The sequence below is a fragment of the Athene noctua genome, chromosome 5, assembly GCF_965140245.1.
Source record: "Athene noctua chromosome 5, bAthNoc1.hap1.1, whole genome shotgun sequence".
NCBI classification, from domain to species: Eukaryota; Metazoa; Chordata; class Aves; order Strigiformes; family Strigidae; genus Athene; species Athene noctua.
Window position 1 is genome coordinate 58025100 of NC_134041.1, and position 16161 is coordinate 58041260.

At 50.5% G+C, this 16161-nt stretch overlaps 1 protein-coding gene across 1 annotated transcript; it reads left to right on the plus strand.

The window, feature by feature from the left end:
- The first annotated feature begins 1549 nt into the window (after window positions 1-1549).
- ADRB1 (adrenoceptor beta 1) lies at window positions 1550-12458 on the plus strand. Its single transcript, XM_074907786.1, has 2 exons — window positions 1550-2842; window positions 12265-12458. Exons 1-2 carry the CDS (start codon window positions 1550-1552, stop codon window positions 12433-12435), a joined length of 1464 nt encoding a protein of 487 aa, XP_074763887.1. The 3' UTR covers window positions 12436-12458.
- The last annotated feature ends 3703 nt before the right edge of the window (window positions 12459-16161 follow it).

Here is a 16161-nt window from a genome sequence, read left to right on the forward strand (position 1 = left end):
AAAATGGTTTGCCAAGCAGCAGGTCTGCGCTGGTGTGTGGCCTTTGGTCGGGGTTAAATAAACAGCATGTAAATAAATAAATAATTTTCTCCCAGGTTGTGACCTTGTAAATCAAGTCTAAGGCTGGAAGGGATTTTTATGGTCCAGCTGGAACAGGGGACCAGTCTTAGCAGAATAAATATATAGGGGAAAAAAAATAACTGTGCCTTCCAGTTGCTCCCAGACCACTGTGGGGAACGTTTGGTGCTGCTGTAAAATGTGCTGACAATTACAAATAAGAAAAGAGGGAACCTTGCTCTCATTTACCCAACAGCTGTTTCACATTATTTTGGGAGGTTTTAAAGAGGAGTAAAACAGTTAAATGCACCCAAGAGTAATCTTCCAGCTTTGGACTGGAAGAGAGGGTTGAGCAAGTAACTGAAAATCCAGCCCAACTAGTTCCTAGCAGCAGGTTGGGAGCCGGGCAGGGATTTGCTAGGAGGATGTTGTCTGGGCTCCGGGACGTTTCATGTACTTTATTACTCATCACCAGATAGCAGTACTAATACTTAGAGCAGTCCCTAGATGTAGAGCGGTTTGACCAGGCTGTGTCAAAGCTACTGACTGCATTTGAAAAAGTCCAGAGAGACTTGTCCGACGCAAAGAGGAAAGCCAAAAACGGGAGCTGGGATTTCCACTTCCCAGCCCCGCAGTGGCTTGCTCTGGCCGGGCCGAGGAAGCCGGAGCAGAGGGGCTGGCCATGGGGAGACGCACGGGGCAAGGCAGCATCAATGCAGAGCCGGCAGCATCGCCCCTTCAGCCGTGCTCCGACACGGGGCCCGGAGCGGGTCTGGGGCGGGGGGCACTGCGGGGGGGTGCGAGCCTGGGCCTTGTCCCTGACGGGGACATCCCACGGGAGGGTGTCCGACGCTCTGTTACGGACAGCGATGCTGACAGTGCTGGTATTCGGTATTTTACGCTTCCCGGGCATAAAGAGGAGCAGCACCTGCTCCAGCAGCTCGTCCCGGGTGTGCTGACAACGCGGGGCAGGGAGGGGTGCGGGGTGTCACCTTCCAGGTGCTGCGGGCTCAGAGCCCACGGGGCGGTGCACAGGTGGGGTGTAGACCTGCCTCTTCCCAAGCCCCGCTCTGGAGCCGTCTGGAGTCGCCCCCAGCCCGCTCCCGCCAAGCACCGGCAGCCACGTCCCGGCGCTGCAGCCCCGCGGGCAGGAGCCGCCCCTGCCCGCCGCTGCCCACACGCAGCCGCCAGCCCCGCACGGCTGGAGGGGCAGGGCCCGGCGCGGTGCGTGTCTGCGGGCAGCGGCGGCGGGGCGGGCAGCGCGCCGCGGTACGGCGGGGCCGCGCGGGCGGGGCGGGGCGGGGCGGGGCGGGGCGGGGCGGCTCCGCCCCCGCGGCGCCGGTTGGCGGCGGGCGGTGACGCGGCGGGCGGGGCGGGGCGGGCCGGCGGCGCGGGGCCATGCGGCAGCCCGGGGCTGCGGTGGCGGCAGCGGCGGCGGCGCCGCCTTCGCCTTCCAGCCCGCGGCGCGGCGGCCGGAGCGCCCCGCACAGCCATGGGCGAGGGGTGGCAGCCGCCCGACTGCGGCCCCCAGAACCGCTCCGTCGCCGGCGACGGGGTGACAGCGGCGGCGGCGGCGGCGGCTCCCGGGAGCCGGCAGCTGCCCGCCGAGCTGCTGTCGCAGCAGTGGGCTGTGGGCATGAGCCTGCTGATGGCCCTGGTGGTGCTGCTCATCGTGGCCGGTAACGTGCTGGTGATCGCGGCCATCGGGCGCACGCAGCGGCTGCAGACCCTCACCAACCTCTTCATCACCTCGCTGGCCTGCGCGGACCTGGTGATGGGGCTGCTGGTGGTGCCCTTCGGGGCCACCCTGGTGGTGCGGGGCACCTGGCTCTGGGGATCCTTCCTCTGCGAGTGCTGGACCTCCCTGGACGTGCTCTGCGTGACGGCCAGCATCGAGACCTTGTGCGTCATCGCCATCGACCGCTACCTGGCCATCACCTCGCCTTTCCGCTACCAGAGTCTCATGACCAAGGGCCGGGCCAAGGGCATCATCTGCACCGTCTGGGCCATCTCAGCCCTGGTCTCCTTCTTGCCCATCATGATGCACTGGTGGCGGGACGAGGACCCCCAGGCCTTGGAGTGCTACCAGGACCCCGGCTGCTGTGACTTCGTCACCAACAGGGCTTATGCCATCGCCTCGTCCATCATTTCTTTCTACATCCCCCTCCTCATCATGATCTTCGTGTACCTCCGGGTGTACAGAGAGGCCAAGGAGCAGATCAGGAAGATCGATAAGTGCGAGGGCCGATTCTACAGCAGCCACGAGCAGCCACAGCCGCCGCCACCCCCTCACCCTCACCACCAGCCCATCCTCGGCAACGGCCGAGCCAGCAAGAGGAAGACCTCCCGCATCATGGCCATGAAGGAGCAGAAAGCCCTCAAGACTTTGGGCATCATCATGGGGGTGTTCACCCTCTGCTGGCTCCCTTTCTTCCTGGTGAACATCGTCAACGTCTTCAACAGGGACCTGGTGCCGGACTGGCTCTTTGTTTTCTTCAACTGGCTGGGCTACGCCAACTCCGCTTTCAACCCCATCATCTACTGCCGCAGCCCCGACTTTCGTAAGGCCTTCAAGAGGCTGCTCTGCTGCCCCTGGAAAGCCGACCGGCGGCTGCACGCCAGCGGTGGGGAGCTGGCCCCGCTGCCCGGGGGCTTCATCAGCACCGTGGGCTCCCCCGAGCGCAGCCTGGGAGGGACCTGGTCTGACTGCAACGGGGGCACGCGGGGCGGCAGCGAGTCCAGCCTGGAGGAAAGAAATAGCAAAACGTCCGATTCGGAGTCCAAGGTATAGGGGAGGGGGTGTGGGGGGCCGCGTCCTTCCTGGGCAGGGGGAAAGGCAGGCAGGGAGACACGCAGGAGCGGAGAAATCCCCAGCAGCTGCCTGGTGGTAAGGCTGATGCCCAGCAAAACCGATCCCTGTCTTAGCGGGGAGAGAGCGGGTGTTTACTTAGGAATAAAAGCAGGTGAACTCGTGTATGACATACCTCATCCGAAACTACAGCAAACAGGAAACCCTCTGACCAGAGAACAAAGAAAATAAACAGCCCGTCCCAAAGACAGCCGGCTTACATTTAGGAGAAACGCTTTTGGAAGGGGCTGCGGCGCAACGCCCTTCGCGCGGGTGAGTTGTCCCGGGACCGTGGCGGTGGCCGAACCTGAGCATGGAGGTGCGGGCCTTTGGCTGCCGGTCCGGCTGCGGCCGGGCTCCCAGCCGTCCCCGCCTCGCCCGGGGCCGTCGGACACCCCGGGTTTCGTTCTCTCCCCCGCAGCCCCGGGCAGGTTTTGGGGAGGCACAGCGTCTGTGCTGCAGGTGCTCCAGGCAGAGAGTACGCCCCTGCGGGCAAGATGAGTTTTCAGCTCGGGGTAGCCGTGCTCCCCTCTTCCGCAGAGTAGCGATGGAGAAAAATAATGAGTGATGAGGAGTACAGGTATATTTTGAAAAGGGGTGAAAAACCCCAACCCACACTCTTGTGCTTTTTCCCTCTGCATCAGCAGGCAGTGAGTTATTGTGCTTATCTCCTTCGGCCAGAGAATAGCAGTCAGGCTGACAAACTTCTACCTCAAACTGTGCATATTGTACAGGGGAATAAACGGACCATGTTTATATTAAACAGCATATTTACATACCACTAATAGTATTTTATGAAAAGGGAGGGAGGGGGGCGAGAAACCTTCTGCAGCTTGTTCATTGTAATTACAGATGAACAGGGGGGGAAAAAAATCCTGGCAACAACAGAAATTTACTGCACATTTTTTAAAAAATGGCCACAAAGCCATTTTTTTGCACAGTGTTAGGAGTTGTAAAGTCATTTGAAGATGTTACTTGCACACACATACACACGCAAATTGAAAATGAAACAGAGGTTTTGAGTAACAACCGACCCTGAACCTGATTTCTGGTTTTGTCTGATCTGTTATAGTTTTATTGAGAGAGTGACTTTTTTAATATTATTTTATGAAGGTACTGTAAATATATCCATATTATAAATTAAAATATCTTAAGAGACTTTATTATTTTTATTTTTATTTCCAAATGCCCACGTGAATCTGCTGTTATTTTAGCACTTGTGTGTCATTTCCATTTTCCTCTCTGTGTGTGTTTTATAACATATTTATACTCTGGTGCAATTTACTACTGTGTAAGTAATTGGTCTATGTGCAATAAATACCATTGGAGCACAAGCAAGCGTGTCTCTATAGGTTTTGAAACAATACCTACTATAATGGGAAGAACAGCATTTGTTTTTCTCCAAAGATGGCTCAGATTACCAATACAACTCTGTTTAATGGCTTTTCCTGACACAGTATTGTAAAAAACGTGTTTGAAACCCAATAAGGTTGTGTTCCTGTTGCACCGAGGTCTGCTGACTTCCCTTAAAATTAATAGCTGATGACAAGGTGTTTCCACTCTGATAATGAATACGCTAATTCTCTGTAACTATCCCTTTCTGGAATATATTCTCTTTTTTTAGGAGTTAGGAGTACGAAGCTGGGAGTCAGGACACCAGAATATTTAAGATTACAGACGGTGTTTAATTTGAAAGCTAAAAACGGTCTCAAGTAGAAAGAAATCTCCGTATGCAGTACGCACTACCCCACAAGTAAGTCTGCCTCATGCCAACAGTGGGCCTGATCCTGCCCGAGCAAGGTGTGTGGTTCGTGCTCAGCAGGACCGGGTCCTGGTGCTGAGCATGGAGATTGGGGGAGACCCCTACCCAAAAAGCAGCTGGAGGAGGCTTGTGTCCTGTAAGGGGAGATGGCAGCCAGGGGAGCCAGTCACAGGAGTCCAGACTTTGATTCCCTCTTATTGTAAAAAAGGAGTTAACCTCTGAGGGAACGGCTGGGGCATAACTGGAGCAGAATTGGACTCAGGGACAGACTTAAACACTGCTGAAACCTCTTCCCTGTCACTGGGTGAAACAAAACTACCTAGTTTGTAGATCATAAAGCTAATGGTTATGTGCAGTGTGGCTTCAGTGTGCTGCTGACAGTCACATACATATTCCTTGGGAGCCACATTATGATAACTGAATGTTATATTGTGGACTGATCCAAGTAAGGAGGTGCTGCGAAGAGAAGGGCTGCAGATTTGCATCCCTGGTCCAAAATATTGTCTTCCTTTATTGCTTTATGAAGGTACACTCTATCCTTGTGGTTTCATAAAGTTTTTCATTACTGCAATGAATACATAGTAGACAGAGCAACGAAAAGGCAGCGCAGAATAAAGTGAAGCCATTTTCAGGTTTATTAAACTCAGAAGTATAGTTAAATTAGAAATAAGCTTCCAGGAAGAGCACTTCCCAAAGCGAGTTCTTTAGGGTGGTAGCCAACAGTTTAATTTTGAAACCCTTTGATCATTTTTTATGTTGTAAAAATTAAGGAATTTGTCCTTTGCAATTTCTAATCATGTATTTTTGGGGAAAAAAAAGTTATGCTTTTTATGCAAGGACAAAATAAAGGGACCAGGGAAGTAAATAATACTTTTCCATTGATGTTACTGGGGTTTGATGTGAGCTGCAGTTAATGGTGTCTCCCTCGATAATAGTGAAATGGTCTCCATAAAATGCTGGGGTGATGTCGGATCAGGTACTAAGTGAAGAAGGCTCTGCCACCAGAATTTATTTTTTTTTTTAAATCTCGTTTTGTCTGTGATTCCATGAAAGACAACAGGACCAAAAGGGTGCACAGGATGGCGATGTCTGATGCCAGTGACTGCGACAAGATGTTGGCAGCGCACGTTGGGGTCGGTACAGGATGGGGAGGCAGTGCTGCCCTCCAACTGTGCGTTGGGGATCGCAGAAAGCCAGGGCAGGACCAAGTCCCTGCCTGCTAGTTAGAGCAGGGCAGGATCCAGCCCCAGCGCCCTGCTGGGAGCTGAAGTGGCTGTCAAGCCCTCATCCTCAGCAGGGTGCTGGATCCTGGGGAAACATGGTCCCTAGTGCATGGGGTGGGACAGTTTAATGGATTTGGCTCATTTTCTCATAAATCAGTTCATATACTTAATTTTAACCATTTGAATGCTCATGTCCTTAGACTTTAAAAAGTGCTAAAAGTTTTAGCTCAACAGGGTCTGACTTAGGTGGGAAATTTATCGCCAGAACTTGCTCAGCTTCTCCTGACTAATAGCTGTGTTGGGTCGTGCTTCCCCTTGACATGTCTAATGGCGTTGAGAAGGTGAAAGGTAGGATGAATTTTGCCCGTTGGCCTCAATAGGGCCAGCTGTGTGAGCAAAGTGGTCAGGATTTGTCTGCCATTGAGTTTTAGCCAGTCAGGGACTTGTTAGAAGAGTCTGGAAGCTGTCACATTGAGTCCCTTTGTAGACAGCTAAGATAATTCACCTGGCAGCATGGATGGCAGATGCCAGTCCATCTTGCATGATGTAAAAAAGATGGTGGCACAGCAACGGTGTGGACAGAGCAGGACATATGGCACGCATGTGTGCGAGGAAGGGGAAGCTGCTGGCGAGCAGTCTGCCGTGGATCACTCTCAGAACAGGCTGTTCTCCGCAGAGAAGAAGGATACTCTGAAAAGTGTTACGGGGCAGCTGAAATACTCCTGAGGCAATGAGTCAAACACTCACAATGAATATTTTTTTTTGACGAAAGCCAGACATGGATTAGCAATTGGAGCTGCAAGTCAGAAAGTATAGGTGGTAGGCATGCGGCTGCACACGTACATGGGCAGGAAAGTAACAGCAAAGAGCTGCAGGCCTGCAGGAAAGAAAGACACAGGTAAAACAGAAGTCCACTTGGAGAAAATGTCCTGCGTCTGCCAGGATCAAAATTATTTGGCGAGGGTGCCTGAGACTTCCACATGCAAGACGCCCGATTCTCAAAGGCGCCGGCCGCACTCTAAGCAGTGTTTGCTCAGCACTTCTGGAAAGAAGGCTGCATCTCTCCATGTGCTTAAATGGGAATATACCAGATGGAAAGCCTGGCTTCAGATTTCTGTGTGTTCCGGAAAGTTAAGGATGTTTCAGACACACAGCGGGCTGTCATAGTGCCTGCAGAAGGGCCTCCCCACTGGTGAGCTGCACAAAAGCACTCCTGCAAATTCACTCTGCTGTGAGACCCGACCCTCGGCATCAACTGGCTGTAGCTCCAAGCGGTAACTGATGAACAAATGAAACTATATGCAAAAGACGTGGTTTAAGATTGTGATCTGAACTGTGCCCATGGCACACGCAGCATTTGACGGCATCAGCTGGGTGTTTGTGATACAGCACACACTGGTTCTTCTGCAAACTTTGCTTTCCCCTTTGGGTAAGCACATGTTTTCAAGTATAAGGACAGCTTCTGTATCAGCTTTTTTTTTTTTTTTTTCCCCCTAAACCCTATCTGAAGTTGAGGTTTTATTAATAGCTTTTAAGTGGCTAATTTGCAAACCTTCCTTGTGCTGCACACTTTCCTAATTTATTGTAATTTCCCGTCCGGTGGAGTGCACTTACTTCCTTTATGTAATATATCAGCTGCTGGGCTGGAAATTGTGCAGCTATGAACTGAAAGAGCAGACTTTCTTGAGGCCAAATGCGGTCAGGCATCATTGCCACTGGGAGCAGAATTTGACCTGATAATCTAATCTTATACGAGAGACTATCTATCTCCAGAAAAGTATTGTTACCAGCAGTAAATGACCTCTGCTAATGAAGCTGGAGCAATTAGTCCTGTTCAGAGCCGTCAAGAAAATGTTAACTGCTGAAAAACAGTTAACGTTGGATAGCTCAAATAATGAGTGTTTTGTTTGCTGGTGTGTGTTAGGTGATGTGTTGGGAAATAATTATCCTTTGACTAGCAGCCAGCTTTGTACTAATCAGAAAGGAGAAGTCATGTTCTGTTTGAAGGATTATACCTAAAAATAGTTCTGTTACCACCACATCAATGAGTGAAATGAAGCACACTCGCGGAGATGTACACACCTTCTTAACATTTTGCTTTTCATCCTAAAAAGTCATTGTTCAGCTGGAACTTTCTGTTTGATCTTGTCAAAAGCACTAATGTGATCTCCTGCAATAGCACTAAGCACACTCCCTGCGAGGAGCATTACCCTTGCACCACTGACTCGCTTTCAGAGCCTGCCAAATTCCGGAACGCACCAGGAGCAAGTAAGGAGTCTTTCTCTTTATATAAACAATCACATATAATATAAGATCAACAATATTTGTGATAATCGTCTCGCAGAAGAAATCGATACACTTTTTATTTGAGGTGTTTGTATGCCTGTCCATCTGCAAGGAGCAGCCGTGGTAACAGCAGGTGATTTATTCGTGCAGTTCAGTAACTTCAGGCTGTCAAACTGTGCTCAAGAAAGTGATGGAGATAGGAAAAGGATAGAAAAGGTGGTGCGGGTGAGCAAACCCAGGTTTGTCACTGCAAACAGCAGAAACTGGGACATCTTTTGCCATACTATAGGTATTGCCTTTTACTGGTAAGGTCTAACTGGTTTGGATAGGGATGTGCCAGGCAGATGCACTATAGAAACGCAGGTTAAGAAGTGTGAGAGGTAAGACACTTTCCATACAGGACCATGCCACCAAGGGACTGGCAGCTGAAGCATGCCCCAAACATCCCTAAGAGTTTTTCTTAGTCTTTCTGGATAACAGCAGCAGACTGGAACAAACCTTAGCGGCTTCTCAGCAGCTGTAAATCCATGCAGCTCCCTGGCCATCCATGGCTCCCAGGACATTTGCCTCCCCTCTCGCATCTTCTCCCAGCAAAGGGGCTGCAGTTTATGCCAAGTTTCACAGGACCTGTAGTCTTCCCCCAGCCTGGAGCCGTCCTCCTCTTGCATGGTGCCAAACAGGAGGTTCCCAGTGGCACCCTGAGGGCGGCACCGGTGCGGGGGGGGGGGGGGGGGGGCTGCACAGGTGCTGCAGGGTGCAGGGTGCGCCCGCGCTGCCTCGGCTGTGCCGGGCGTGCTGGTGCAAGCTGCCAGGCACGCCGCTCCCTTGAGTCATCGCTCCCTCCTGCAAACACCAGCGACAGAATCGGGCCCGCCGTGCTGGAAATGGAAGAGTGTTTGGGTTTGTTACGTAAACTGGCGACCAGCTTCCTGGTTCACAAAAACTGGCAGCTTGGTACGCACGTTTGCTTCTCAAACTGACATTCTCTCTTCCCGCCCCTCGGCTCCCGTTTTTTTCCTGGCAGTGTTTGCTTGCTCAGCCTTAGCACCCAGCAGCACAAGTTTTCAGCTGTGCCCCGGAAGCACATCCCGATGTGAACAGTACCAGATGCCGGGCAGTGTCTGGGTTTGGTCGTACCCATTCCTCCCAGGTTTGATGCTCGGTTATTAATACCAGCTGCTCCAAAGTGCAAAAGTACCAGACAAATAGGAAATGAGTCCTGACCTCCAGGTCTACAACCTGAAGAAGAAAACAGAAGCTTACCTAGACTTTTGCCATTGCCGTGGTTAGCAGCACATCTCAGATGTAATGGTCTGCCTTTCTCTTCTGACCCCGTGTAATGCACCAAATCCTGTTGTCCTTAATGAGATTAAATGGATTTTCTCCTAGTTTGGTGCTCCAGCCATTAGCCACTGTTGTGCCTCTCTAGGCAGTGATGTACCTGTGCATACCTGGCCTAGTATCTCAAAGCCATGATATTTAGACTTCTTCCTACCAAAATTATTTTGGTAATTGCTCTTAAGCTCATTGGCACAATGTGTTACAAGGCAGATTTAAGTGTATACACCAAAGAAGCAGTCAGAGCCACTAAAGAGCTCAGAATCTCAGCAGCTGCTGGGTGTATAAATATTTCAGCTACCAAGTCATTTTGCAGGGACAGACGAGTGCTGCAGCCCTGTGCAAGCCACGGTGGTGGACAAGTGCTGCCACCCAGGCCACCGGAGGGACAGCTCATGGTGCCCCCAGCCACCCTGCCTCTGCTCCCATTTGCGTGTATAATGCTTCCCTCTCACCTGCCCAAGCAGAGGTGTCCTGTGACACAAAGGTGTGTGTCAGCCTGTGTCCCCCCCTTGGGGGGGGACCCACCATTGTGCTGCAGAGGGAGGAGCACTTCCTCTTGGACTGGAGCAGGTAAACTGGGAGATGTCCCACAAAGTTCCCATTGTTTAACAGCTCGCCCACTTGCAGAGCCGGCCTTCAGCGAGGGATGTTTTGTTTGTCTGTTCTTCCCCTAAATACTCGCTTGGGAGCCGTCAAATAAAATCTCAATTAGCTCGCTTACGACACGAAGCACAGTGTGGGATGTGTTCCCTGGCAGGCAGCTACCCTGGCTGCAGTGCAGCGGCGGAGGCAAGGGGGAGGCAGGAGGGGCAATGGGGTGACCTGTTGCTCACCCCGTCCCCACCCCCAAAACTGAAGCATCGCTGGTACCCTGGCAGGTTCCCATCACCAGACTAGGACAGTGTGCCCAGGCTGTGCCTGAAATCTCAGCTCACACAGAAGCATCCAGTATGCTCACGAATCAGCTTGTGTCAAATATGCAGGCTTTTTGGAGTTTTTATATAGTATTTTTATTTTTTTATATAGTATTCGGTGCAAGACAGATGCTGCTGCAGTAATTGCCAGTAACAATAGGTATTGTAACAGTGCTTTAAGCCACCTTGAGAGCATCCACGGGAGAGGTTTCATTCCTGTTTCACTGCCAGGTGGTTACTAGCTAGCTGGCAACAGGGTGAATCCGTGTCTGCAATTTTCAGCATCAGCCCATCCAAGCTGGGGCTGGTGCTTACACCCTGCCCTCCCCAGCCTTCAGCCCCCCCCACTGCATGTCCCACTGCCTGGACAGGCTGATGCCTGTGCAGCTGTGTGGGCAATGGGCTCCTCTGGTGTAAAACCAACCCTACCAGAAAAGGTTTGTGTCAGCGGTTCCACGTGGGTTGCCCAAACATGGGTAATGGCACGAGGGGCATGGGGACATGCAGGGTGATGGGGCTGAGATTGTCTGTTTGGTAGCAGCCCTGATTTGGATACGTCGCTGTGATCAAGAATCTCTTGCCTGGTGGTGATGCTGCAGAAGCTGAGACCCAGCCCAGCACCCTCTGGCCTATCATTTTGCCTGGCCTGCATTGGAAAAGCAGGACTCACCACCCAAACCTTCCCTCCTTTCAGGGGCTGCTCTCAGAAGCTTAATTACTAAGCCATTAAGCTTCTCATTGCATGTGAAAAATGAAAATAAATTTAGTTTTGTACAAATATTTGTGGAATAGAAGAAAAACATGATATAAGTCTGATTATCTGCTGTGTGGCTAGACCAGAGGGACAGATCCCTCAACTTTTGGCAGAGATAGGGACCAGGGGAGCTGAAAGAGCAACTCAGGTACTGGGTGACAGCACTAAGCTGTCCCCAACTGCAAGAGGGTGACATGGCAATGAGCCACGGTCAGTTGAAAAATAATTCCCCAGGAAGAGCAGGTCTGTTTGCCCAATGTCTTTGTGTGGATCCTGATGCTGACGGGCACCACTGAGCTGTTAGTGACTTGTGAGTAATCCTCATCGTGCTTGTCTTCTGGTGTTTAACTGCTTTTATTCCTGTGCACATCTCTCATGTGGGAGCAAGGAATGTGGTGATAAAAAGTCTGGAATGATTTCAGTGCTGGAGAGTTTCCATTAATATATTTCTCATTATATAACGCTGCCATCACTGTCCAAAATCTGCTAAGGTGCCTTTTAGGAAGGTGGAACGTTTCTATGTAGCCATAATTAAGAAAGTGGTGGTGTAGAGCATTCTGGGTTTTGATTAGATACTTTTTAATTGCACTGGATATGCTTGAGCTTGGTATGGCTTCCTTTGCCTTTATGTTATGAGGCACCTCATAAATTAAATGGTTGATGTTGTCAAATGCATGCCATTAGCACTCTGAGCAGATAATCCCTTCAGTGGCCTCATCTATTGTAGAGTCTATTGTAGGACCTGTCTCCAGATAACGGCCTGGAAGAAGAACAATGGTGCTCCGAGCTCCCAGGGACTTCCAGTCTTCAGTTCTGCACTTCAGAAGAGAAAAATTATCATTATCTGCATGGCTCAAGCTCCCTTTGAAATGTGGTTATTTTTTACTCATATACTCCAAGTATTTTCTACATGACATCAGTAAGAAACTTGAAACCCCCTTTGAGAAGAGAAAGATTTCCTGCAGCCCTACTACTAAAGAAAATGGATAGATCAAGTAGTAAAGTTCAATGACTTACTTAGCATTAAATAAGAAAGAGAATAATGAATTGGATTTTGTGTGCCTGTTTTTCCTCTGCAGGGAACAGTCAGGCTAATGGATTTTCATTGCCTTCTGCTTCTGTTCATCAGTCTAGGTGAGTTCAAAACACTGCTGCCTTTTTGTGCTCTCCTGTCCCCACTCACGTGTCACAACTTCAAGTATTTGGAGCTTAGCAAACTCTTAGGCTTATTACCATCAACGCCATCCTGACTGGTGTGGAAAACACAGGGTTAACCCCCTATGTCCAATGATGACTTGTGGCCTTCTGCGTGGACATCTGTATTTTCTGCTAGGTAGCTGCAAGTAGGCAATTCCTTACCTAGGGTGGACACTAGTTTCCTACTATTATGAGCTCAGGCTTTAACATCCTTCAAGAGAGACATTAGTTCCCCACTGGGTTCACCAAAATCTGGTTAGCTCTCTAAACCCCTGCTTTGTTTACAGGCTTTGCTGAGCACACTGTAGGGCTTTTTTATTGGGGAAGGAAGGGAGGTGGTGTAGGAGGAAACTCTTACAAAGCTATATAACATAAACAACTTTCTCATGTAAACTCCAAACACTGCTTGGCGAGGAAGAGGTTAAACCTAGAGGGTGGATAGGGGAGACTCATTAGGGCAAAGATATAAATAGCAAGTCGGGAAGGCTGGGGAGGGACACCGGGGAAGCGAAGCCATGAGTTGACCCTAGATGGGGTGGACTCCCTCGGCTTGCTGAAAGCCCTCTGCTGCTCTGCCCCGGGGGTCTGAACCTGGGTCCTTCCCCAGTCATCCCGAAGCAAGGGGATGCTCAGACAGAAACCCTGCATCACTGACTGGGAGTTGTATTTGTTCAAAGGTGAACCTGAAAGGTGTTCGGGTCATCTGAAGATTTTCTGCAGAGACAGAAATTGCTGCTGCTCCTGCCTGCCCTGTCCTGCCCCAAACCTTCGCGGGGTCCACCAGTGCCTGCCCAGAGCCAGGGAGCTGCTCTCTGCCCGCTCGGATGGTTGGAGCAGGATTTCCGTTTTCCTACCAGCCTTGATGCCTCAGGCTCTCTGGTCTGTTTTTTGTCCGAATGGGAAATGCATAATGAGAAACTGTTTAAACAACTCATGGTACAAGGAAACTCGCTGGAGTAAAGTACAACGTCATAATTTATTTCCAAGGAAATGATGTACTCTCCAAAAGCACTCCACTCAAGTGCTGAAATTTAAAGTTGCAGGATAATTGCTGGCCATCTTCAGTGCTGCCTGCAGCCCTCGTATAGGTCTGAGCGTGGTGCACAAGGAGGGCAGGAGTCTGCCAAAATCATCTGTGCTGCTGTCTGGTCTTGCCACCAGCAACCATTTAGCAGCAGGTTATTGCAGATCTCTGCACGCAATGAGATGCTGGATGTGGGTATAACTCTGCTGGTGAAGAGGCGCCAGGCAATGTTATATAAACTCTGTGCCAACGGATATGTTAAGATATACACAGATGTTAGCGAGGGCGTTTCCTTAACAGTGTTTTAAGCCACCCATCCCAGCTATGCGGACCAGGATGCCAAAGTGCAGGGAGTAACCAAGCAAAGGACCATCTCCCCTGTGTCTCAGTCCTGACATTTGGGGAGGGTCTGGCTGTCCTGACTCTTGGTTTGCTTGCATGGGTAGGTCTGGACAGCCTGGTGCTGGTGAAGGAAAGGCCAGGAGCCAGCAAAGCTCCGGAGGAATTCTCTTGTTCTATTTCCAGCCCTGCTTTTTAAGATGCAGAGGGCCTCAGATCAGATGCATTTCTGAAGCTTATCTGTGTGAATATTTGACTGCTTATCCAAACAGAACAAAAACCTTCAAACCTCTGAGGTCCATCCATCAAGAGCCTTATCTCCCCATGTCACTGTTCAGCTCCCAGCTGCTGCTGCTCAGAGCCTCCCACCACCCAGGGCTCAGTTTTGCCCACCAGCTTCCCATCTCCCCTCTCCAGGCAGCTTCACAGCATTATCCTTGGCTCCCTGCCACTTCAGTGATGGCCTCTGCATTGCATGCAGAAGCAGCAGGCTGCTGCATGGTCTACAGCCAGCCAGCATCCCAACGGGCTGCATCTCTGCTGCTGTATCGCCGCCCATCATTTCCATCCCCTACATATGTAGCCATCTGAGCTATGGCCACAGCCGCGACCAGAGCAGAGCACACCGACTCTGCTTGGCCCCAAGGAAGGAGAACATTTGTCTTTTTTTATGGGCTGTTAATGAAGCCCAGATAAAGAAATGCAGTCTCCTCTATCTGAGGTTCAAAGACTGAAATATCCAAGGAGAATATTTCTGATCGCCTCTCTGGTTTTGTAAGAAGTCCCCTAAACCCCACCAGTTGGGTCAGGGAGGAGGGAGTGTCAGCCCTCACCATCTGTCAGCCACTGGTCTCCTCTGGCAGAGGCACCCTCAGCACTACGGTGGGGCTGCTTGAGATCTCACACAGCAGCCCTAAAAACCCAGGTGGGCTCTCCCCTTTGGTAGCTGAGCACAGCACGTGAGCCACCGTGATGCACTGTGCATGTGCAGGGGTGGAGCACCAGCATCAGCAGCCCCATGGAGATTCGTGGACAGGTAAAACAACTGCATAGTTAGTCTTATGCCCAATTTATACCGTATGTTATTCAGTCTTGTCAGAAGAGCCTTTGCGGTGCTTGGTATCGGGGCCACAGGACATTTCTGGCTTTGAAGCTGAGCTGGCACAAGGAGTTGTCTGCAGTCCTGCTGTCCTGTCAGAGCCATGGCCAAAAACAACAGGGTGAAGACTTTGGAAAGAACCACCCATCCACAGCATAAACGAGTTTAAATGGGGACCTGTCTGGCTCAGGGCTTGAGAACAGCTTTTAAGCACATCAGAGGTTGAAATCCTGTGCACAACAGTGGGGATCAGAGGTCTCTGATGCTTTGTACCGCCTAGTCTTGGCCTAGATCTAGACAAGCTTCGACATCAGGGTGGCCTTTTCCAATGGGGACCATTTTCCTATGGTCCTTTTCACAGGAAACTCTGAACCATGGGTTGTTGTTTCTCCCCTCCCTGTGGTTTTATTTTTTTCTCTGTTTTGATAGTCAGAAGGGTAAGACTAATTCCCATCTCATATGTAACAACGAATTTGACTCAATAGCAAGAGGATAAATATACTTTTTATACTGTGGTGTATGGTAAGCTATTTATAAATATCATATCACTTCTGGGTCATCTTCAGGGTTTAAAATAAAGTTTTAATTTAAACATAATTTTCCAGTGTTGACAGATATGATAAATACATTTTTGTTCCAATAAAACCTAATTTTGACAATGTTTTGCAAAAATCATGACAAGCTAAGGATTATTCTCCTGATTTTTTTGCATTGTTTGTCTCTGTGTTCCAGTGTTTAGTTTAACGTTACATTCCATTATAGAAAAAAAACATCTGTGACTGCAGGAATTCATTCGCCAATGCCTCTGCTTAAGGAATGGAAGGATGCTCTTGGGAAGAGTGATGGAGAGAGGCATTAGTTCGTGTCATGGAGGCCTTGGGGCAGTCACAGCACCCCTCTGCACCGTTAAAGGACGCTGTGCCTCCCTTGCAGCTCCATGGGTTACCGCCACTGAGAGGTACCTGCCTTGAAGGGGCACAGGACTGGTGCTGGCACAATGGGAGCAAAGGTGCTTGGTCACAGCCCAAGCTCCCAGGCCTGTGTGACACCACTGCAGCATGATGACAGCAGTACATTAGCATTGCTTCAGGGAATCACATGTTTGTGCAATGGCCCAGGACCAGAGGAGCCTGTCCCTGGTGGAACATGGGACTTCTTTTACTCTCAAGACTCCCCCACTTAAATCATTCCCGCAGGTGTGAAGATGGTGGACACCTCCTCCCATCCAGAGCATCTCTCCTCTCTTCCAAAGGCTCCTTTTCAGGCTTTGAAACCAGTGGCAGAACCAGCCCTCGAGCGCTGCTGCAAAGCCTGGTG